Genomic DNA, 24,329 nt, shown 5'->3' with positions numbered 1-24,329 from the left:
AAGGGAAAAAGTAAATACTCCCACTCAGGTGTTTGATGATCACTGAGCACTTCCATTAGATTATTAATGCTGGTTGCTGCCAACAGGGATATCAGCAACTTGCTTTAAAGCATGCCACCATCGGTAGGGATGGAGAATGAGCCAGAGCAGGACCCAATATTAAGTTTAATTGGGGGAAAAAAAAAAAGCAGGTGACAGACCAGATGTCTAAAACCATATCTGAAATGCAAGAAATTATACTGAACTGGGACATGCTTTTCCTCAGATACACATTTCCTATCACAGATTTACGAACAGCTAAGACACCGTTGCTGAGAAGATGTCCCTGTACAGATGTTCCTCTCTCCCCAAGGCACTGCCCAAGGCACCACTGGCAGCAGGCTGCCATCAGAGCCAGCAGCAGCAAATGACAATCAACACTAAGGTTACCTGGCTGGTTCATTTTGTTGGCTGTCTGGAGAGCAATACTCACCAAACACAGCCCATGAAGCAGAGCTCTGGAACAGAGCTCATCTGCGGACCCTAACATCAGGCCATCCCAATTCTCCATGTGCTTCATTGCTCCCAGTCAGTTCTGGATTCCAAGCCCTGACCTTACCTACTTGGAGAGCCCTATGAAGACACCATGATCAGAAAGCAGTGTAACTATTTAATCCTGTAAAGCCAACACACCCACTGTCACTGTTTCAGGAACCTGCTGAGCATCGTGTCACTCATTTTAACTGTTGAGAGTTTGCTTCCGGAAGAGCTCTTCTTACACAGCCCATGAAAATATAAACTGGTGAGACAAAAACAAAATAAACTATTTCAAGTAAGATTTAGGAACCATCAGTCACAGGGAGCCCTGAATGGGGAGTCCTGCAGTGAGACAACACTGGAGAACAACTCTATTGTGCTGAAGCAGCAACAGAAAACACTTCCAGGCTCTGAAGATGCAGGACACAGTTTTTTTTGTTTGTATACAAATCCTTGAGAACTTGAAATCATAGTGGGTATTAAAAAAAAAAAAAAAAGAATTATGTCATTTTTGATGGGGAAACAGCATTGGCTTAATAACAGTGAGGTTCTTGTGGCATTTCTTGCAGGTTAAACCACTAGAACATACCTGAATATTAGTTATGTCCTCTCATATAATAAGTACCCTCCAACTAAAAGCAAATTGGCTCTGCTTCATTACCTTTTACTAGTTTTCTACTCTTATGGAAGAACAAACAGCACATAATAATGAGTAATGAATACTTCAGAGCTGAAAACTCCCAGTTGCCAGAGGTTAAAGATCATACATGAGACCATATAAACAATGAATTTGCATCCACGGCAGCACAGTGTATTTACAAAGTTGGGCATTATTTTCAATTCGGGATATGCAAAAACAGCGTAAAGGAAGCCACAACCAGGAGTTATTTTGGGGGATGTGGGTAAGTAAGCAAGATGCTCCAGCACAGCTGAGTATGAACACAGAACTGGTGAATGTACAAGCCCAACATCTTCCCAGTGCTGCAGGTGTTTGCCTGTTTGGGCAGGGGATGGGGAGCCAGGCTGGAACTGGGGCAGCAGCCAGGACAGACAGACAGACAGACACAGCCCCACGCTGCTGGCCAGGCCCCTCCGAGAGGGGCACAGGGACAAGGGCACCAGGGTCAGACCTCAACCCAAGCAAAGCTGAACGGGAGCTCCAGCCTCGATGGTGTGCAAATAGGATTGCTTAAAAAAAGACAGCAAAATACGAGCTGTGAAATACAATTTAGCATGTGTGGTCCTAAAGCACTTCAAGTATTTTCAATTTCTGTAAGCCTGAAGAAGAGGCTCCTGCTGGGGACAGGCACGGAGAGCCCTGAGGCTGCACACAGCAGCAGCCCAGGCCCACATCCCCCTACCCTTGTACAGCCCGTGGATTCAAACCAACACAAACAGCCCAAACAGCCCCCACCTGAGGAAAACACCCTCTGGGAAAGGGCCAGGACCTCAGCTTGGAGGAGCTGCAACACAGTTTATTCACCCCCTCTAGTTTAAAAAAAAAACTCTTAATCACCCCCTGTAGTTAAAAAAGGAGCATTAGGTCCACTAGAATAATTAAACAACCTTTGAGTGGCTGGGTGGGGTTTTGTTGTGATTTGGGGTTTGCGATATTTTTGTTTGGTTGGTTTGGGCCTTTTTTGTTTGTTTTTCTTCCTTCTCTCTGAAGGGTAACACACGAAGTTCCCATGCAGCTATACCAAGATGACCTTTAGCTATTAGGTAAACTTTTAACTTCTGCATTACTACAAATAAAAGCTCAAAATACTCTCAAACACATCAGGCAACATGGAAAATGGCATTAGAGGAAAAAACCCTCTGGCTCCAAGCTTGCATCTAAAATGACCATGTGCCACGAATGTGACACAAAAAGGCAGTTACTAAAATCAGTGCAGATTTCCACTAGCTCCAGCTCCTGAACTCCTCCTGCCCCAAACATAAGGCCCAGTGCAGATGGAGAAAGGGCAAGGGATGGGGAAAGGAGAGAGTGAAAAGGAAAAAGAGTCCTAAGTAAATAAATAAGTCAATAAAAGTTCTCCCTCTGTGCTCCTACACCTTTGCTTGCCAGAAGCTTCATTCATGCTCCAGGAGCTTGTTCCCCTGTCTTTGTCCTGTGCACTGACTGACATGGAGGCTGCCAGCCAGGGCATGGGCACTTGGCACAAGTGGGACAGAACTCCCATGTGCATATTCTCATTTGCACAGCAGCGAGCTCACCAAATCACCCCACTGCTTGTTAAGCACTACCATCTCGATCACCAGTCATCCCATTTCTTGGTAAGAACTGAAGTCTTCCCTATCACACATTAAACACTCCAAAACGCTGCCTCAGGCTGTTTCCACTCTCTCCCAACAACCCCTTTCCCCCCTCATTTCCAGTGTAGGTTTTTGGGGCAAGGGAATTTTTACTGGGAAGAGGACTAGTCCAAATTCAGCTCTCTCAGATCCAAGTTACCAGTACCTATCTGCAGTTACGAGATGGGGCACAATCCCCAGCACCAGGATTTCACTGGATCCTGCCTCCCCCCAAGGGGGCTTTTCCACCCTTTGATGCAATTCCCGATGATCAGGGCCACAGTGTGACATACTTGCTCACAAGCCTTTTTTCTTTTGTTTTGATTCCAGCAGATTGTCTTCAACTGCAAACACAATTTTCTGCTTTGAACATTAGAAACCAGAGCCAACTCTGAAAACCCTAAGATTTACAGCATCTTTCCCCCTTCTACTCCTGACAGGAACACAGGTTTGGTTCTGAAGCGGCACCGTGTGGCATGGAGGGTGACCCAGAGCCCAGGACAGCGCAGTCCTGAGCACGGGGCCGAGGCAGACGGCTGCCCCGGGGGGTGGATGTGTCTCCTGCCCGCAGGCTGGGGCTGCTGCACGCTCTGGGCCTGGAGCAAGGGCCCAGGGGCGCCCTCCCAGAGCCACTGCGCGACACCGCTCACCATCCCAGGGACTGATCCCACTGACTGATCCCACTGACCATCCCATTGACTGATCCCACTGACCATGCCAGGGACTGACCATCCCAGGGACTGACCATCCCAGTGACCATCCCACTGACTGATCCCACTGACCATCCCAGGGACTGACCATCCCACTGACCATCCCATTGACTGATCCCACTGACCATCCTACTGACCATCCCAGTGACCATCCCAGTGACCATCCCAGGGACTGACCATCCCAGTGACTGATCCCGCTGACCATCCCAGGGACTGACCATCCCACTGACTGATCCCACTGACTGATCCCACTGACTCATCCCACTGACCAATCCCACTGACCATCCCACTGACTGATCCCACTGACCCATCCCACTGACTGATCCCACTGACCCATCCCACTGACCATCCCACTGACTGATCCCACTGACCCATCCCACTGACTCATCCCACTGACCAATCCCACTGACCATCCCACTGACTATCTCACTGACCTGTCCCACTGACCATCCCACTGACTGATCCCACTGACCCATCCCACTGACTGATCCCACTGACCAATCCCACTGACCATCCCAGGGACTGACCATCCCACTGACTCATCCCACTGACCATCCCACTGACCATCCCACTGACTGATCCCACTGACCCATCCCACTGACTGATCCCACTGACCAATCCCACTGGCCTTGACCGAACCCGGACCCCTCTCTCCAGCTCAACAAGCCAAGCAGAGCACAGCGTGTGCTGCGCCGTGCCAGAGCACACGGACACCCCGGTGCTGTCACCCTGAGCCCACTATCACACAGCACAGTGCCAACGTGCTGCTCTCTGAGCTATGCCAGCAGCTGCTGCTAAAACCAGCCTGGAAAGGGTCTTTGAAGATATCTTCTTTCCCATTTGCATTTCTTGGAGAAACTGTTTCACTTACCAGCATTAGATCTGCCACATTTTTCATGTTAATGATGTAGGATAGGATATTTGTAGATCAACGGCAGAAGTTTCATAAATTGAACAAGTGACATTTGAATCTTATTTTAGGCCTCTGTATGCTACCATGTCCTTGGAAATGCATATGGCATATAAGCCAATGGTAACACATAAGTAACTTGTATTCACCCATGACAGTCAATAAAATCCCTTACTTTAATTTACTGGAATTTATAAACAAGTCCACAAAATGCTCTTTAACCAATATGCTCTTTGACATCAGTTCAAAGACATTACAGGTTTAATTTCTAGAAACATTTTAAACTTAGAGAGGTAATGGTTCTTCCTTTCCTGTGGAGAACATTTTGACTGCTTACACAAGGCCCTCATCCTCAGAAGTTATGCAAACCGCCCTGACACAACTGCATATGCAAATTGAATTCCTCAGAAGAATGGAAAAACTGCCGTCTGCGGTTTATCTGGTTTCAAGTTTACAAAGAGGCACGAAGAGTCATTTTCCAGTGCTGCTGCTGAACCTCAGTTCACAGAGGTTTCGCACAGAGCGTGTGGAATTGAACACAATAATCCCTCTGAGGCTGCACATTTGCTGGGTGGCTCTGAAGCCAGAGCCAGAATGGTGCTAAGTGACTTTTGGCAGGTACATGTTTGTCTCTTCCCTAAGGAGCTTTTTGTCAGGTTTTGTTCCACTTCCTACTGTACTGGAGAGCGTGGTGTGAGCAGCCAGCCCGCTGTGAGACCCAGAGGGGAAGCAGGACAAGGCCAGCAGCAGCCATGGGCAGCACTGCTAACTCTGTCTATTCTTCCTTTCTTTTTCTTTTTAAAAATACACTTCTCACATTGCAGGGACAGAGGGCAGAGGTACGGAGAGGGAACAGAACCCCCCAGCTGAGGGATGGGCTTGGGTTGGCCTCAGCAATACTGTCCCTGCTCTGGGCCCTGCAGTAGACTAGCACCATGGAGCATTAATGGGTAACTGTATTCCTCTTTGGAGCTCTGTACACACAACATTTACTGGGCCAAAGACAGACCGCGCTCGGTCACGTGTCAGTGGTCCCTGCCCTGAGATACCAGCAGCTCGCTCTCTTCCCCGCCTCTTCCTGTTTTCCACAAACTGTTCAGAAGTGCTTCTGCAGCGCTCATCCCACTTCAGAAAACAAATGAACACAGAAGGAGTTTCCTTGATACAGATACGTAAATCAGTCATGTGGTGATGAAAAGTATGTAGCCATCAAAAAAAAAAAAAAAACCAACCAAAAATAAAGAGTTCTCCATGTTTATTTGTATTTCCTGCACAGGAAGAGTTTTTCCTGAAGCTGTGGAGGGTTGGACTCAGAACTAGCTGAGACACTTGCATCGTGCAAGCACCATGTACATACAGCAGTGATCAACCAAGGTGGAAGAAGAAAAATAAAGAGATGAATCTGAAGTTGGCAGATACTAAAGAATGTAAGAGTGGTTACTTCACCTTGGATTTTTGCAAATCTCTTACCAGTAAAGTAAGTAATTTGCCAGTAAAAGTGAATTGCAGTATTTTACATCAACGTAATAAAGGTCACAGGCTGCACTGGCAACCTGAGAATGTAGAGACTTGTGGGATGCTTTCAATTACAAAAGGAAAATATGAAATTCTGCTAATCATATTTTCTGCACACAGTTTCACTTTACAATTTGAACAGCACCATTCTGTTGTTTAGCTATTTTTCTGTAAGAGAGGTAGGACTGGATAAAGGAATGCTGTGGCCCTTCAGTACCAGGTGCGCTTTTCCATGGCCAGGCCAGGCAGGGCTTGGAACAGATTGTTTTAGTGAAAAGTGTCCCTGCCTCTGGCACAGGACATCCAGATGGACTTTGAGGTCCCTTGAGGCCCTTCCAGTGCAGCCCACGGTGGGACTCCAGACTGCCCAAGCTCTGTCAGCAGTGACAGAGCTCTCAGCTGCTGCTGCTGCTGCTGCTGCCCAGGGATGGCACCTCCATGCCCCAGCAGTGCTCATTCCCTGCTTATCACCACATTTCCGCACAAAGACTGCAAGTCAAGTCTCTACTACAATAACACAGTGTGTGAGAGGGGCTTTTTAAAAACCCCCTCACACCAGAGGGTTACAGCACATTTCATAATATGGGTTTAGTGTCAATACTTCCACATTACCAAACAAGAAAATTGTTAAGAAAGAGCAGACAGGACAAAATTGTTGTATTTCAATTTTAAGGTAAACTAAACTTCCCAACAGATTTTTTTTAAGTACTCAAATATATATCTTATTTAGTAGACTTAAAAAGACCATTTCATGCCAAACTGAAGTCAATTTTATAAAACCTGAATCTATTTTTTAGGCAGAGAATTGTTGATGAGAACAAATTGTGCTTATATGCTGAATTTTTATAATGATTACTTAGAAATCCAGGAAGACACATATTTTCAGGGCCGTCTTTTACTATAAAATAAAATCACTATAAAATAGCAATTTCACTTCACAGAGCAAAAGATCCTGACATTACTAATTAGGTCATAAACAAAGATGCATAAAACTCCATGAGAAAAAAACCTTTACCTTACCTGATAAAATTCCCGAAGCCAATTCTTCTGTAAATTTTCTGGCTGAAAAACAAAAGGCAAAAATTAATTACAAGTAAGAGAAATCTATTTTTACAGCAATATCGTGATATTATTGGTTTCCTCAGTGCGTTCAAGAAGGGAGCTTTTTTCACAATTAAAGCAAAAAGTACAAACACGAGGATGCTCCTCCCCGATGCCACTGGACAGGCCTCACCCCTTCATTCCCAAGCCCCCTCTGATTCTCTCCAAAAAGGTGCCTTGGTGCATTTTGTGTGTGAGCGCACAGCACTCGTCCCCACGTGTTTATCAGGCAGTGGCACACTGAACTGTGTGCTGTTGGAAGGGCACATTGATCACCTGGGGATCAGAAACCCCACCAGCCTGCCCACACCCAGACCACTGCTGCCACCTGAGCTTCCATGAGCCAGAGCTACTTCACACAAGCTGGTTCAGAGGAATGACAGCGCTTTTGGGGATGCTCCATCCCATCAGACCTCCTGCCAAGGACAAACTGGGAGAGGCATTTTCAGATTGCTCCAGAAATTGCAAAAACTGATACAGCAAAACTGCAGTTAAGTGCTAAGTTCTGTCTTTTCAGGAACAGATTCCAGCCTCAGAGGGCTGAGAAGGGATCTCAGAGGGAGAGAATTGATTTATTGAGCTTTATCTTCAACAACAAGACTTCTGGATAATTTTTACATCCTAATGGGGAATAACAATACAAATCAGACTTCCTTGTCACAGCAGTGGCAGGAACGTCCAGAATTGGTGGGAGGCAGCAGAAACGTATCAAAGTGGAAACAGAGAGACAGCTCATCCATCCCTGACAAAGAGCCCTGACACCAACTGCCCAGAGGCAAGCACAGGCACCAGCCTTCTGCTCTGCTCTTTTCAAAGAGCTGGACAAAACTTCCAAACAAAAGTTAAGTTCTTATAACCAGCTCCAAGAAAGAGGGTGCTGAGGAGGTCTCTGGGGCTGCCAGCACAGACTCCTGTGCCCAGCCTGTGCCAGCCCTGTCTCTGGCTGATGCCTCACCCTGGCTGTGTGCCCAGCCTGTGCCAGCCCTGTCTCTGGCTCATGGCTCACCCCATCCTGTGCCCAGCCTGTGCCAGCCCTGTCTCTGGCTGATGCCTCACCCCATCCTGTGCCCAGCCTGTGCCAGCCCTGTCTCTGGCTCATGGCTCACCCTGGCTGTGTGCCCAGCCTGTGCCAGCCCTGTCTCTGGCCCATGGCTCACCCTGGCTGTGTGCCCATGGCTTGGGCAGCACAGGAAGGGCCCTGCTGCCTCCCACTGCTGTGCCCTCCTCCAGCAGTCCCTCCTCTGGCACCAACACATCTTTTCTTTCCACTTTCACCACTCTGTGGTACAATTCTGTAAGGCAGCCCTCACCTCGGACTCCTCTCCAGCCACCTCACATAAATGAAACAATTTGAACTTTTGAAGGACTGGAGATAACAATCAAGTAGAAAGACAATTTATCTTCCTCTTATTTTTCTGTCTAAAAATAGGCACATTATATTTCATGTCTTCCACAGACTTTGGACTTCTTCCTATCCCTTCTCTCTGCACTCTGTCCTTCATTAAATTATCTCATTCTTTCTGTAACATAATGGAAATTAATCTTTTCCCTGTCCTCTTTGATGCTAAATCCCTTCATACCCATTCACGGATGAACCAATTTCTCCCGGGTCACTAATCCAAAGGCCATTTTATCAGCCCCTGCCCTCTGGCAGTGGGAAGCACTCCCTGTGCCCTGTCCCTCCATGCCCTGCCCAAAGCCCCTCTCCGGCTCTCCTGCCACCCAAAGGAGCTGCAGTCTGTGCTCCAGGTGTCCCTCCCAAGCGCCCAGGGCTCTCCTGTCCCTCCATCCTCCCTGGCCCTGCAGCTCAGGCTCCAGGGAGCCCAGCCCTGTGCCCACCCTCCTGCCCAGGAGCACCAGGCTGGCCAGCACGGGTTGCTCACATTGCTCATTTCCCCGCAGGCTGCTCCTCAAACACCCGGACTCCGCAGGCGGAGCCCACAAATGCCCCTGTGCCTGGAGGAGCGCGGCTCTGCTCTCATCCCGCCTTCAGGCACACATTTCGACTCCACTGAGCCACAAATAGAAACCCTTCCCCTCAAACAAGCACAGCTTCCAGACAGCAACACCACATGGGAGCCATATTAAAAAACCAGGACATGCGTCCCACATGCACTGCTCCCCTCAATTAAAAGCAGTTTTGACCTTTTCCTGGAATTCCAAATCCCACTCAAACTATCTCTTTTCACAACGACTTTCCACTTGGAGTCTATTTATGTCACACTGGTCACTGTAATGGTGAGGTTTATAAGAAAAACCAGTGAGCTTGTGAACACATGAACACCACATGAGCTGGTAACAGCCCAAAAACAAGCGGCTTTTCAAATCCAATGTACAAGTAGTCTCTCTTCTCCCCAGTACTTCTATTTCCTACAAATTTACACTCAACAGCCAACAGGAAAGCTTTAAGCCTATTGCAAAAATATACTCATATGGGGAAGGAGTCTTTTCAAAAAAATGAGAAAGAGAATATATATTTAGACAGGATAAGGAGCCTTTCATTCAAAAGGGAAAAGGGAAAAGAACTAAATGAAACTAAATTAACAGCTTGGAAAATTTCTTTTCAGCTTTGTACAGAGGGAAATGGAAGAAAGCCAATGAATTATAGAAAGCAGGTTCTATTTTGTGAAGTTTATTTTTAGAAAAGAATAGGCTCATATTTTAAGCTAAAAGGAAAAAAAATCTTGACTCGCTTTGTGAAAACTGGGTTCCAAAATGAATCAGAGGACAACTGGCCACTTGGACTCTGCACACTGCCTGAACACACAAGGCACAAGCAGCCGCCTTTTCTACATGCCTGACTGAAACAGCCCCAAGAGCCCCACATGGGCTGAGGGATCACTGGAACCCTGAGTTCCAGAAGTCTCCTGGCATCCTACAGCACCACAGGGGCCCTGCTGCAGTCAAAGACTCCAAGGGTGCAGTCCCAGGCAGGACCCAGAGCCTTTTCATCTTATACTTCAAGACGCATAAAGAAAAATATAAAATACAGGTTATTTTTCCCTGCCTTTACTATAATTGATTTTCTACTTATTTAATGAAAAGCAAAACCTCTGATCAAGTTCTGTTTGACCAGCAATAGGCTTACTCAAAAACTTCTTTGGAGTCCGCCAACGTGGGTGACAATCACAGTTGTTCCAACAGAATTATTTATATTGTGAATTTCTGATCAGTATTTTTGATCGCTTATATTGCCTTTGTAAATTTACTGGCACCCTTTAGACATTTATATTCAAAGATCCACTGGATTTAAATATTTTTTTATTTTCAAATAGACTTGTAAGCACTGCTGTTGCTATGCTCTCTTGGATTACACAGATGATTCTGGCAAAACCCCCCATCAGCTGGGTGCTATTAATGTGGTGTTTTGTACCCACTTTACACTCTTAAATGACAAACAAAAAGATGGTAATCTGCATGTTCTGTTCACATCATGAGTTCACAACATTTCAAAGCCCATGTCGGCAAACCAACCAGGACCAAACAGCAAAACCAGAATTATGAGTTTAAGAAAAAACATTGAAAGAAAAATGCAGATTTTTCAAAATCCAAACTTTTACTTAAACACTGTGCTTTTATTCCATGCATTTGCACAAACAACTTACAAACACAACAGTGGTGTCCCTTAGTTCTGCATTTCTGAAAGCCTGCAACTTTCCCAAGGAGCAGCAGAAAAAGCACAGTCCCATCCTGGTGCTGTTACAGCCCAGTGACAGTCACCAGGATCAAGGAACAGGTACGGGGAAAAAACACAGCACAGCCTAATTAACACAGGCTGAAAAGCAGGGGTTGGACACGCGCCTCTGTCATCCAGGAGTCTGAGGCCAATTTACTCCCAGGCTGAGCAACGCCGTGGCTCGCGGGACGCCGAACCAGGAGAAAGGGAGAAAAAAAGCCAGCAGGTAACCCGGGGTAAAGCAGAGCCTGAGCGGAGAGGATGGGGAAGGCGCTGCCGCCACTCCTGGGACAGGGGACGGGGACAGGAGCTGCCCGGCACGGCCGCGAGGGCGGGCAGGAGGAGCACGGACAGTGCCTGTGTCCGCAGGGACAGCCCCTGCCGGGGAAGGTGACAGTGCCCAGGGCAGGGGGACATTGCCAGGAACAGCAGGAGGAGCACGGACACTGCCCGGGGGCCGGACAGTGCCCGTGTCCGCAGGGACAGCCCCTGCCGGGGAGGGTGACAGCGCCAGGGCAGCACCAGGAACAGCAGGAGGAGCACGGACACTGCCCGGGGGCCGGACAGTGCCCGTGTCCGCAGGGACAGCCCCTGCCGGGGAGGGTGACAGCGCCAGGGCAGCACCAGGACAGGCTCGGGCAGAGCCGGGCGGGCCCGGGCCCGCTGCTGGCGTGCGAGGCGCGGTCCGGAGCGGCTCCGGGAAGGAGCTCCCTGCCCCTGCCCTGCCCCGCGCTGCACGGCCGCAGCTGCTGCAAACACCAAACCCTCGCTGCTGACCTTGCCGGCTGATCTCCCTTCCCGTGAGCGCCTCTCAGCCGAGACAATGCTCGCTGGGAATACAAAGAGCAGCCGAAGCGGGGCCGGCTCCGGCGCAGTTCGGCAGCGAACACGGCCCGAGCGGCTCAGCCGGCAGCGGGGACAGAGGGACGGGGAACCGCGGGGACAGAGGGACGGGGAACCGCGGGGACAGAGGGACGGGGAACCGCGGGGACAGAGGGACGGGAACCGCGGGGACAGAGCGACGGGGAACCGCTGGGACAGAGCGACGGGAACCGCGGGGACAGAGGGGACGGGGAACCGCGGGGACAGAGAACCGCGGGGACAGAGGGGACGGGGAACCGCGGGGACAGAGGGACGGGGAACCGCGGGGACAGAGGGGACGGGGAACCGCGGGGACAGAGGGGACGGGGAACCGCGGGGACAGAGGGACGGGAACCGCGGGGACAGAGGGGACGGGGAACCGCGGGGACAGAGGGGACGGGGAACCGCGGGGACAGAGGGACGGGAACCGCGGGGACAGAGGGGACGGGGAACCGCGGGGACAGAGGGACGGGAACCGCGGGGACAGAGCGACGGGGAACCGCGGGGACAGAGGGACGGTAACCGCGGGGACAGAGGGACGGGAACCGCGGGGCCTGAGCTCCCTGGCACAACACAGCACACGCTGAGAGAAACAGACTCGGCACCTGCTGGCTGTTTCGAAGGCTCTGTGCTTCCGAACAGCCAAAGCTGTGTATGAACTGGTGTCTGCGTACAGGAGAAACCAGCAGCCCTTGAAACAACCGAAACCACCTGTCCCAGTCTGTAAAGGACCAAGAGACAGCCCTGCCCAGCCAGGGATGCTGAATTCTGAGCACAGAAGCACAGGAAATGCAGCCTAAAACAGGAACAGCAAACGGTGACCTGTTAATTAACTACTCCGGCCACATCTGAGGGAAATGTAAGGAATAATGTAACAGAAGCAAGGGTGAGGAAGCAAGTCCCTACCTCTTCAAAAGATCTGGATGTAAAGGCATACATAGATGCAGGTGTGTGTGTAACATATATATATTATACCACAACCATGCAATTAGTTGCTCCTCAAACAACACAGGATAGGGGAGGGGGAAAGAGCCACCCGTCTTTACCATCTACATAATAATGGTAGCATGTCCTGTCAGTGCTCCCATCTGGACAAGATCTTTCAAACCCTAGAGAACATCACTGACCAGTCTTACAGGTTATAAGACTCTAAAACAACCAAAGAATCACACAGATGGCCCCAAAAGCAAGGCTGGGAGCAAGCAGCTCATGAGCAGCAGCTGGAACAAGCTCTAGTTCTTCAGCTGATGAGGCCGATGCAGTAACAGCACTCAAAGCAGCCCCTGGATGGGACGGAGCCCATGAGCCCAGGGCCATTTACTGAACCCATGTAAAACAAACTCCTCTGGCCACATAAGTAAAAAATGAGTTAGAACAACAAATGCTTTTTAATAAAGAACATCTGTGTCAGCAAAAGCATTGCCAATTTAGTTTAATTTCGTGGCTGGGATGTAGAGAGTCTCTGGGATGTGGAGAGCCTGGTGGGCGCAGGTGCCAGGAGAGGGTGACCTGAGGGTGCCAGGAGGGTGAGCAGCAGCTCCCTGCAGGCAGGACAGGCCAGCGAGGAGGGAACACCACAAACACGCTGCTTGTTCAACAGGAGCGTGCAATTTCTTTGCTGCCCCAAAGAGCTGCTGTGTCTCAGGTTCTCAATGCAGACATTTGGGAGCCCCACCTAAACTCTGCAGACAAAGGAACAAGATCAACTCAAAAATATTCCTCAAAGAAAATAGGAAAGGAGAAAATAAAAACAGGAAACTACTCATCACCAATGGAAAAAGCGAAATTTACATGACAAACCTGAAACTGTCACCTAATTCAGCACAAATAATGGTTGCATCTAATACATGATGATTCAGGGCAGTGACTAAAAGCAATTTGCCATTCATAAGAACAACTAAATCTCAGGAAGTTCATCAATCACATACAATACCCAAGTTTGTAACACAATATTTATAACTCCCAAGTAGAAAGATGGAAACTGCACTCCTGTGGCTATGGAGCTTTAGAGCCAGCACCAGGAGTCCAAGGCCAGGTCGGACAGGGCTTGGAGCACCTTGGTCTGGTGGAAGGTGTCCCTGCCCATGGCAGATGGGTGGAATGAAATTATCTTTAAGGTCCCTTCCAACCCAATCCATCTGTGATTCTACAATATTCCAAGCAAAGTATTAATGTCTGTCCCAAGTCTGTTCCTTTCTTGGCTAATCCAGCCTCACAGAACAAAAGAAAAATACTTCTCTCAGCACAAATGGATCTCAACTTTCCCTTGTAACATCCCCACAGAACAGTTCATTGAAGATAGACATTTTTAGTAGAGTTTACATAGCAGGTAATTTTCTTAAGCATTACATTAGATTATACTGAGATGGAGCAATACAGAAGCTCCAGATCTTCAGAATTGCTGGTGAACAAAATAATTCAGTAGATCTGACAGCAACGTGACCAGGCTTACACAGGTCTAACACATACAGACCTTAAAACATGAAGTTGAGCTCTGTTTAAGCATGTTTTCTGCAGGTATGCAGCACACAGACACTGTTTATCCTTGGGCACTGGCGAGCTCAGCCTGGTTTGTCCCTGGGCACACAATAAAACCGGAGCAGGGCCAGGACACAGCCTCTGTGGGCTGAGTGCTCTCCACAGCCCACACTCAGGATAAACCCCGACAGGCACAAGCCAGAAATAAGAGAAGTCCAGAATCTTGGGTCTCCTGACCCCAGTGAACTGCCCATGTACTTCAAATTTAATAACTTCTATTACTGACATCTTACTGAAAGCTTAAAAGCTCCTGGATATTTGAATAACCAACGTGTTAAGAGCATTAACAAGAGTTAATCCAACACCACACAAACTCTAATTGTTAGCAAATAGCAAGATCAAAGACATTAATACACTCAAGTTTTCCACTGGTTTGTATCCTGATTTTGGAATGACACAGGGAAAACTGAAAGAGTGCAATCAAATTAATCTGCTTTCGCATGTGGATAGATAAAATAGATCTCTGGCAAAATTCACACCCACAGCCACCACCATGGCCTGTCCTGTGTATTTGTGGGGTTTCTTTCTATATTTGTTTGAAGTGAAATCTTTAATAAAACTCCCCCAGGCTGAACAGGGGGATATCTACAACTGTTCTTTTAAATCTGCATGGTACAGAAACACACACCCAGGGGAGCAGCACCATCCGGACTCGCCTCTCCTGGGAACCGAAGGCCAGTGATCCAAACGGTTCTTCCTGTGGGCTGAGTTTTATGAAGGCTTGAAAACATTCCACATATTTTATTGATCCAGTGGTCTGTGTCAGCTGCAGGCCTTTCCACAGCCCTGCTGTGCTGGCACCATGAAGCAGAACATCCCCAGACTCGCAGACCCTTCTCCACAACAAGTAAAGAGACTGGTGAGAGCACCACAGTCACTCATTCCATACACACACGTGCTCCTAGCCTGACACACCGACAGCTCTGGGCATCTGAGCCCAGCAGCTCAGGCAGTAACTGCAGAGACCTGTAGAAAAAATTGCCTTAAATCAATAAGGTACAATGTGCTCTGTAGAAAAATAAAAATGTAATTTTATCTAAGTGCTCATGTTTGTAGACAGTAACTTCTGTGACCTAAAGCTCAAGACCTAAAGGTCATGAGTTGCATGCCCTGCTGTGAAGCAGTGTCTATCAATTCCTCTGAGTAATAAATGCTCTTTCCTCAAGAAGATATATATCCTTATTTATGAGCCAAATGCCATGTGATGGAGCACTGTTCTGCTAGGGATGAAAGTCCTAGCCTTCTTCAGAATGGCTGCAGAATCAGTGCCAGGAGGAACACACCAGGAGAGTGCGAGCTGTCAGTGAGGCAGCTCCAACACACCCTACATTCTACTAGAAAAAAAGAGCCCTCACACCAAAATACCACACTCCCAAGACAGCTGTGAATTCACCAGCAAGTGAATCCTGGGGGAGTTCAACACACTCCCGGGACACACAGTGATCTATCTAATACATGTATTTGATAGCAGAGCAGACAATGCAGTTGTTTACATGCTATTTAAAAAATAAAGGGCTAAGGGAGATACTTGGAAATTTATTTCAATTTGATCTAGAGAGTAGGTTTTCAGGATTAGGGTTTTCTTCCTCCTCCTTGCTGCTATGCAAATTTCTGTAATAAATGCATCTTTGACCAATGGCCCAATAGTCCATAAAAGCTTATTTTCAGCTTTATTCAGAGCTGCCACATGAAAACACCAACCTTGTTTTGGTGATGCTGAGGGTGAGCCCAGCAGAGGGGTTTGGAACTGATGGCATTCTCCTATGGGATAACATCCTCTGCCAACAAGGCTCCCACAAACACACGGCAAAATGCTCCCCTGAGACAAAGCATCTCATGCTGGGAAGGAGCTCTGGAATCATCAGGAGTGACCTGGAGTCCCACAGCCTCCAGCCAGAGCTCAAAGCCCCAAACCCGCCCGTCAGGGGTCTGTGAGCCACCCAGTGCATCCAGCAAGGATGGAGGGCCAAGGGCTCCATGGCACAGAGCTCCTGGTGCTGAGGCCCCAAGGAACACACCTGGTGAGCACAGCTGGGGCTGCCAGGGGCTCCATGGCACAGGGCTCTGGGTGCCCAGCCCTGAGGGACACACCTGGCCATGCCATGGCACAGAGCTCTGGGTGCCCAGCCCTGAGGGACACACCTGGCCATGCCATGGCACAGGGCTCTGGGTGCCCAGCCCTGAGGGAGCACACCTGCTGAGCACACCTGGCCATGCTGGAGGCAGCCCAGTGCTGGGCACTACGTGCTGTGCCCCTGCACTGCTCCTGGCAGAGGGCAGGGAGTCTCTGCCAGTGCTGCCCGGCAGGGGCTGGTGGCACACAGCTCCTGGGAGCTGAGGGCAGGCTGCACACGCGATGCCAGGGCAGCAGCATGCAGAGGAGCACTGTGGTCCAGCTTGCTCAGCTCAGGTGAAGGGACCTGAAGACTCTTCTCCTGCCAGGTGATGCTGAAGCAGCCTTCTCCACTGCTGTGTGTCACAACCAGGTGTGCTCGAGCTAAAGGAAAGGTTTCTGATTTGCTTTGCACAGGAAGGATGGGGGGAAAGCACCCACCAACAAACCAACTGAACACAGGAAGCCTCCGTGGTCCCATATATATTATTACTGACATCTTGGTTATTCAGGAGCCAAATCCTTTTCCCTCCTACACCCTTGGGAGAGCCCAGAACAAGGTTTAGGTGCTACATTTGCACTTAACATGCAATTGCTATAAGAGCAAAAATTTATGAAGAAACTATCTAGATCATTCTTTATGGTAAAAATACAGCATACAAGGAGAAATAGGAATCTTCAAAACCATGGACAACTCAGAAGAAACAATTTAGAGAAAGTCCTGAAAGGAAAACAGCTTTGCTCAGTTAACAAGACATTGCTGATGCAGTTTCAAAGAAGCCAAAGCACCAAAACTGATATATGCAACTGGGAATAACCATCCTCAGTATTCCCTTAGGTTTCCACAAAAGGCCATCAGAGATCTGGCAGAGGCCAACTTAGAAAGAAATAAATTGGCAGAGATGTGTGCAGCCCTTCACGAAGTGTTTCATCCAGCTTCAGCAGAAGCAAAATTTTAAATGAAATACACAGATACTTTACTACTGCTTTTAAAACAGATGTACTTTAAATCTGACATTTATATTCATTTGGAAACCTAACTAACAAGCAATACTGAAACGGTGATTTTTAGATGTCTGGAATGCTGACATCACCACATATTTATTCAAGTATATAAATCTTAGGGGTTGTGTTTGGGCCCCAGTTACAGAAAAGAGCCTGTTCTTATATTGATCCATTCACAGTTGTAAGGTCACATAAAAATTGGATGTACAGTCAGTATTTCTGATTTCAGTCAGAATACATCTTACAATAATACACCAGGGCTCAATCCTTTTGTTACAGTGGGAAAACAAGCAAAAATCCCAAACACAGTATGTTTTGAAAGAGAATGTTTTCCTACTCCCCCACCCCTCAGACAAAAACGCATTCTATAGTATAAAGTGGAATTTTAGCAGCTTTCATGAAAGAAGAAAATAAAGAGTAAACACATGAGATGAAACAAAATATACATTCCAAACTGATTTGTGCAACATTATATTAATTCATATGAGGTTAGTACAGTGCCAAAAAGGCAGCACTGGTGGCAGTTCTGGAATTCCAGAAACCCTTCACTGCACTGAGCACTGATGGGCAGCAGCTCAGCACTCCTGTGAAGGACACCTGTCCAGAGCTGCCCGGGAGCAGGGTGGGCAGCACCCCTACCTCACCTTGCAAAGAGACATCCCCAGCAAGCAGCTGTCAATCCCCAGCCTCCCCAGCTAATGAGCTGCGTGCTCCGAGCTTCCCTCACTGTGGGGACAGGCAGAAGCCAAACTCGCTGCTGTCCCCGAGCAACCCTCCTTCTCCCACTTCTTTTGTGAATTCCAGCTGCCCCCGGAAGCTAAAGCAGGAGCAGGGCCCCAGCTGTGTGTCCAGGCAGGTGCGTGATGGCCCCAGCTCTGCCCCTCAGCCAGGCAGGCCCTGGCCCCTCCGTGCCCACGCAGGGCAGGGGCAGCTCCTGCCAGGACCTGTTCCAGGTCTGCTCTGCTCCCTGCAGGGCCCCGTGGCCCCTCTGCAGCGCCAGCCAGCCCCGGATGAGGATGAGGGCCGCAAACACAGCGGCCAACAGGCTCGGTGACACCTGCCACAGGTGCTCCGTGTGACCTGAAAGGGGCTGAACAGGCTGGCAGCAGCTGGGGTCTCTGCCCACCCTGCAGGTGCGCACTGCAGGCTCTCAGGGACGTGTCAGGGGCTGGAGCATCCCCGAGGATGCAGACCTGCAGCCCCCTGCTCAGACCCTTCCCTGCACTCAGGCTTCCTTCACCAGGCAAGAAAAAATATCGTTTCTGTGCATATAAACTCTTCAGGGTTTCACTTTGCCTTTTTTGCCATTAACTTCAAAGTAAAAGTCAACTCTCCTGTGGGTGCGTTTCCACAGGAAATCCTGCCCCTTGTTCACTCTTATCCTTAAAGAGAACCATTTCCTTTGGCTTGAAAGCAAACTGCCTGTAGCCCTGTGCCACAGTGAATGCTGTTCAACGCTAAATATAGACTCTGAAGGAAGGAAACATCAGGCAGACAACTGCAGCGAGGAGTGTCAGCGTGCCGTGTTGGATGAACACGCTCTGCCAACACAAAACCTGCAGAATAACCAACAGTGAGATCACAGCTTCTCTTGAGTTTGAGGAAAAAAATCATCCACCATTGCTGAAAATAAAATTTAAAAATATCTAAAGCAACAAAAGCATGCACAGATCAGAAAAACACCGTGCCAGCACTCCAGCCTCACAGGATCCTGACTGCTCCTCATCGTGTTAAAATGCTCATGTGAATGCAACCATTATGCTTTTAAGCAGGTGGAATTTGCTCAGCTCTGAAAGCCTACACGTTGTGTTACTTTGGGAGGTGTCCTACACTACACAGAACCCAGCGTACCCTGCCTGGTGCCCCTTCTGTGCTGATCGCCCCAGCCCCACAGCTCCTCAGCCCAGCCACTCACAGCTTGCCCTGGGAAAGTGAAACCTTATCCCTAACACCCCTAACACAGCCTCAGGAGGTTGTGAGCCCAGCCCCATGTGAGAACCTGCAACACGAACATCTAATTCCAGTTCTGTCTTCAAACCATCGTGCTGTTCCCACGACACAAGGCACCGGCGAGCAGCAGTGTAACCCAGACTGGGAGCTGCTGCACCCCTTTGATCATTTCCACTCAAACATCTGGCTGGGAAAGGAGGATGCTGGAGCTTGCCAATGCACCAGCTCCCACACTGGGACTTCCCACAGGTACCAAGCCTGGGCTCTCCTCCAGCTCCCACTGCAGGCACCATCCCCACTGCTGCCTCCAGACCACCCTGTCTCCGGCTGCAGCGGCCTCCCCTCCTGCACAGACAACTTCTGAGCTCCCACACCTCAGCTGTTCGTGCCAAGAGCCCTGAACAAGGAAAACAAAACTAACAGAGTACATTTCTTGTGTAAAACAAACGGCAATGAACTCAAATCGAAGACTCAGTCCAAAAGTCTTTGCTTTTGCCCAAAAGAAGTGCAATAAGCGTTATCCAAGTACAGCCAGAGGTCAAAAGACAAAGCCTACTTTGTTCCCTGGTCCTGTTGTGTATGGCCAAAGGAGCCCCTGTGCTCTGGAACACATGGACAGTTTGAGGTGAGAAGCAGCACTCCCAGCACAGCTCAAACGCTGTGCTACCTGTTCCTGCCCCTACAAACAGCTATTCTACATGTATCCCTTTTGTCACATAAAGTGTCAATGCATATTTCTCAGATTTCCATTCGTTCCCAGTCAAGCTCCTCCAAGCCTGTTAAACTCAGCAGGACAGCACATTCCCCAAGGATCATTTCCCCCAGCATCACTGTGGATGTGACAGCCAGAGGGGCTGTGACCACCCCCAGAGGGGAGCACCAAAGCTCTCATGGCTCTCAAGGCACACACAGTCCCAGTTCCACCTGAATAAAGGTTTATTACTTGTAATTTGCATTTACAGTTGTGAACAGACTAATTGATTCATTAAGTTACTGTCAAACCAGTGTGATCAGTGGGTAGTGATGCAAAAGGTATTTAATATCTAAACCCTCCTGGCTGCAAAGGGGCTGCTGAAAACCAAAGTGGTAGTTGTTACTACAAGTCTTTTGCAAAGAGAAAAGCTGTCACAGCAAGCTTTGGAAGAGCAGCTGGGCTTCCATCACTTCCTATCTGCATTTCCTGCACAATTTTCCAGGCTCAGGCAAGAGGCTTTTTGTTTGAAACTAACAGAAAACAGGGACAGATATTAACAAAGGACAATTTGTGTTATTTTCACAATTTTCAGTATAACTCTGCAAAACAACAATGGCATTCCTGCCCTACAGCAAACCTCAAGCTTAGGTGTGGCAGAATTAGGGCCCAAACCACCTTTCTGCAGATTTTCACCGAACACTAGTGAAAGGGAAGGATCACATCAGGCAGCAAGTGAAGAGTGCAGAAATGAGAGCACATTTTCAGAGGACACCTGCTGAAGGTAACCAAGTACCTGCCAAGCAGGAGACCATCCCAGGAACTGAGGCTCCAGCATGCAGCCCTTCCCAGGCATTTACTGGAGAACAGTGTGTAGTCAGCTCCTACTACTGCATCGACTGCCTCAGCACTCAAAACTTGTGCTTTGTGTTTGTGACTTAGACCTTTTTAGATTATTTTTAAAGAAAACTCCAATGGCCAGGTGAGTACCTCAGATATCGTTCCTATGAAAAATGTGACTTCTCACACTTTCTCTCTGTGGCTATATGAACATGAAAACATCAAGCATTCTTTAAAGTATAACAATCAGAAGCAAATGAGTAAGATCTCAAATATCCTGATTTCAGGTTTGTTGCCACAGTTTTAGTACCAGGCTGGGGATTGGCAGCTCCCCCAATGCTGCCCCTGATCATCCCATAACAAGGGCAGAAACACCTCAAACTCCAGCCCCAGGTGTGAGAAGAAAATTCTGTTCACTGCATGAGCAGTGATCTGACAGGCTGCACAGCTGCAACCAGCTCCAAAGGACTCAGGTGCTGAAAAATTGCTTTTCAAAGTGTCCTTTTTGTAAAAAACAAAAGCAAATTTATTTGCCATGCCTTATAAAACATCTTTTGTATCTGTGCTTGATATTCAGCAGCACTAGTTTTACTCAAGCAAAGGGTAAAGCAAGGCAGTGAGCTGAACAAACAAGAATAAATTGCAGAAGTTCCATACATAATGGCAGAAATGTGAAGCACCACCGTGGCTGGTTCAGCAAAGCTTCACTGCTCAGGCAGAGGGTGAGCAGCGAGTTTTGCCACCCAGCTTAGAGCCCAGGGCACCTTTCCTCCAAGGCTCCTGGGATCTGCTCCCCATGCGATGGGGCCCTCCATCCCCCCTCAGTGTGACTCAGGTTCTCATGGTGCATTTCACAGGTAAACACCTGGCAGCTCGTCCTGTTTGCATCTTCCATCGGAGCTTCCACTGCAGCACAAGCTACCTCAGCCCCCCGTCCCTGTGACACCCCAAATTACAGCAAGGAGGGGTGCCAGCCCCACAGTGGTACCCAGTGTGCCAGGCACTGCAGCCCAGGCCCCAATTTATTCTTTAACTATAAACACATATAGGTGGTTTTTATACATGCAAATATATGTTAAAATGATATTAGCTGTGAAGGCTGTAAGAGTACAGGGAGCTCAGCAGGCTAGAAGCCAGCATAGAAGGCTGTTGTTCGAGCACACAGGCTGTTCAACACCTCTCAAATTTTTAGTGTCCCCCTCAAGGTTTTGTAGATTTCCACATGGTTTTGTCCTGCAATAGAACAAAAACATCTCCTGGCAAATCCAGTGTGAGAGCAATCAAGACAGGACGCTTTGGCCAAACACAAATAAACAAACCAAGCAACCAGAAGTCAGTTTCCCACTATTGACACAAAATGTCTTGGCAAGGCTGAGCAAGCCACAGGGCTTTACATGAAGTTAGGGAGCTTATCCTCAAAATAATGGAATGTGAACTAAACCAAGAGACATGACAAGGAGCAAAGGATGTGTGACAGACTGAATCTGGCAGGCCAGACAGGATCTGTGTGTGAGCCCAGCCCAGACAGATGCGATGCAGAAAGTGGGGAAAGCCTTTTACAGTAACCAGGAGCAAAGCAAGAGCCTGAGCAAGGCAGGCAGCAGGGCTGACCATCGGCCTGGGCAGAGCATTAGCAAGGTCACGACTGAGCCTGAACCTGAGGAGCCAGAAAAACGTTGTCTACACTGGGGTTGGGATAAACACTCCTGTGGGACTCCTGAAGAGATTCTTAATAAGCTCATGGGGAAGTTGCTGCTGGCAGAAAGTGACAAAAAGAGCAGAACAATATGGCAAGGCTTAGCAATATACAAACCCACAGGTAAAGTAACAAAAAAATACACATGGAAAACACCTAGAAGTGTTTTCCCCCAACTCATTAAATAGCACTTTGCTCTTCTACAAAATTAATCACAAGACACAGCCAGGAATAGAGACTTCTAATTTAGAAGTTACATCTCCAGAATGTTTTTCCTCATTTGTAACTATATCTTGCTCAGATAAGAGACAAGACTGCAGCAAGAGAATTGATGCATACATTTCCCCAGAACTGTTGAACTCATCCCAACCTACTGTACATATACACAGTCTGGCACACTGGACTTGAATAAGCACCTGCTGGAAAATTAAAATGCAAGTGAAGCACAACAAGAGCATGCACTCTGGGACCTGCTTATCAGAAGGAAAAGTGTCTTAGAGAAAATCACTCTCTTTTGCTACACAACATTCACCATCCACTGCTGCTGACAAGACAGACTTTGGAGGGAACAGAGGGAAGACATCCTCAACTGAAAATCTTACTTTCCATCTCCAACCCCCTCAGTAATTAGAAGTAAGGGTGAGTCTGCCACAAGGATGGGCCCCAGGAGGGGAGGTGACTCCATGCTGGTGGGCAGCCTGCACTCCCCTGGAACATCCTGCAGCTGGCATGGTCACACTGCTACTGCTAAGGGGTCACACAACCCTATTCTATGTATGAGAAATTAAAAAGCCAAGCACAAAAATGCATTTCCATAAACACGTTGTGGACACATTTATTCAACCAGGCTTGATCAAACACTGAAACCAAATGTGTGGCATTGTGAAGTACCTGTGGAAACCCCCCAACACCCAGCCAGCAGCAACACCACCGCAGCCAAAACTCATTCTGTGTCCGTGGCTCCAGAAATCCAAAGGCACTATGGAAAATATTGTATATTTAAACCTAACTATTCAGAGATATCCTGTTTGCAGTGAGGTAACACCTCTATTTTTCTCTGTCACAAGGAAGTGCACTTCACCTAGTATCAACATTCCTCATGGTGCTGGAATGGCTCTTTTCCTGTTTAGGAAAATGGGCTTCAGGCTTCAATTAAACTCTGACAAAAAGTGAGGATAACTTTATTGACTTTTTCTCCATGAAATTTTTTTCATATTTTAAACATCCCAAATGAGTTGTGGGTTACAGTGGGGAAAGCCACCTTGAGTTTTCCTCTGATCACCTAAAAGAGATGAAACTGCAGACTCATCACTGGCTACCAGGGCACAAGGATGTGTTTCAGGACAATGCTGCAGATTTGGGGACACACTCACAAGGACAGCTGCATATGTTTTTGCATGCTTTCTAGGAGAGCTCTGGAAACATATATTTATGCTGAAATATGTGAATTTTATTTAAAAAGCAAGGGTAAAACTGTCCTTAAATTCAGGATGGAGAATTGGGATTATCAACACAATTGCCATTCCCCTCGGTTGGAAGCTGCCCCACAGCCCTCAGGCTGGAGCTGCTGCCTCCCAGCAGAGAGAGCCTACAGGCAGCACGACAGGGAGAAGGGAGGCTGCAGCTCAGGAGCCACCACCCTCCAGCAACCCTGTGCATCAGACTCCCTATATTGGGATTTTTTCTGTGTGCCACACTTTTCTACATTGACAAACTGTTCTCCACCTCATGGCACCAACACAATCTACAGCCCATTCCACAGGAAAAGAGTTATGGAAACTGTCAAAACCTACAGCAAATAATTAATCACATTAATTTAGTTTAAACAATAGCAACTATTTCCATCCTTGAAACGGATTTCATTTTTCAGAGCAGCTCAGCACTAAAAGCTTGGTCTCTCACCAATTCCAGC

General features: G+C 48.2%; 1 protein-coding gene across 4 annotated transcripts in view; it reads right to left on the bottom strand.

The window, feature by feature from the left end:
- The window catches only part of INPP5A (inositol polyphosphate-5-phosphatase A), a 184,264-nt gene that overhangs the window by 133,366 nt on the left and 26,569 nt on the right, over positions 1–24,329 (bottom strand). For all 4 annotated transcript variants that reach the window (XM_071445996.1, XM_071445995.1, XM_071445998.1 and 1 more), the window contains exon 2: positions 6,967–7,008. In XM_071445996.1, the coding sequence (XP_071302097.1) occupies positions 6,967–7,008 (42 nt within the window). The remainder of the gene's footprint in view (positions 1–6,966; positions 7,009–24,329) is intronic.

This window comes from Agelaius tricolor, unplaced genomic scaffold (assembly GCF_023055355.1).
Source record: "Agelaius tricolor isolate 1412-34295 unplaced genomic scaffold, bAgeTri1.0.p SCAF_22, whole genome shotgun sequence".
Taxonomy (NCBI): domain Eukaryota; kingdom Metazoa; phylum Chordata; class Aves; order Passeriformes; family Icteridae; genus Agelaius; species Agelaius tricolor.
The sequence above is the reverse complement of the archived record's forward strand: the minus strand, read 5'-3'. Positions and strand labels throughout refer to the sequence as shown.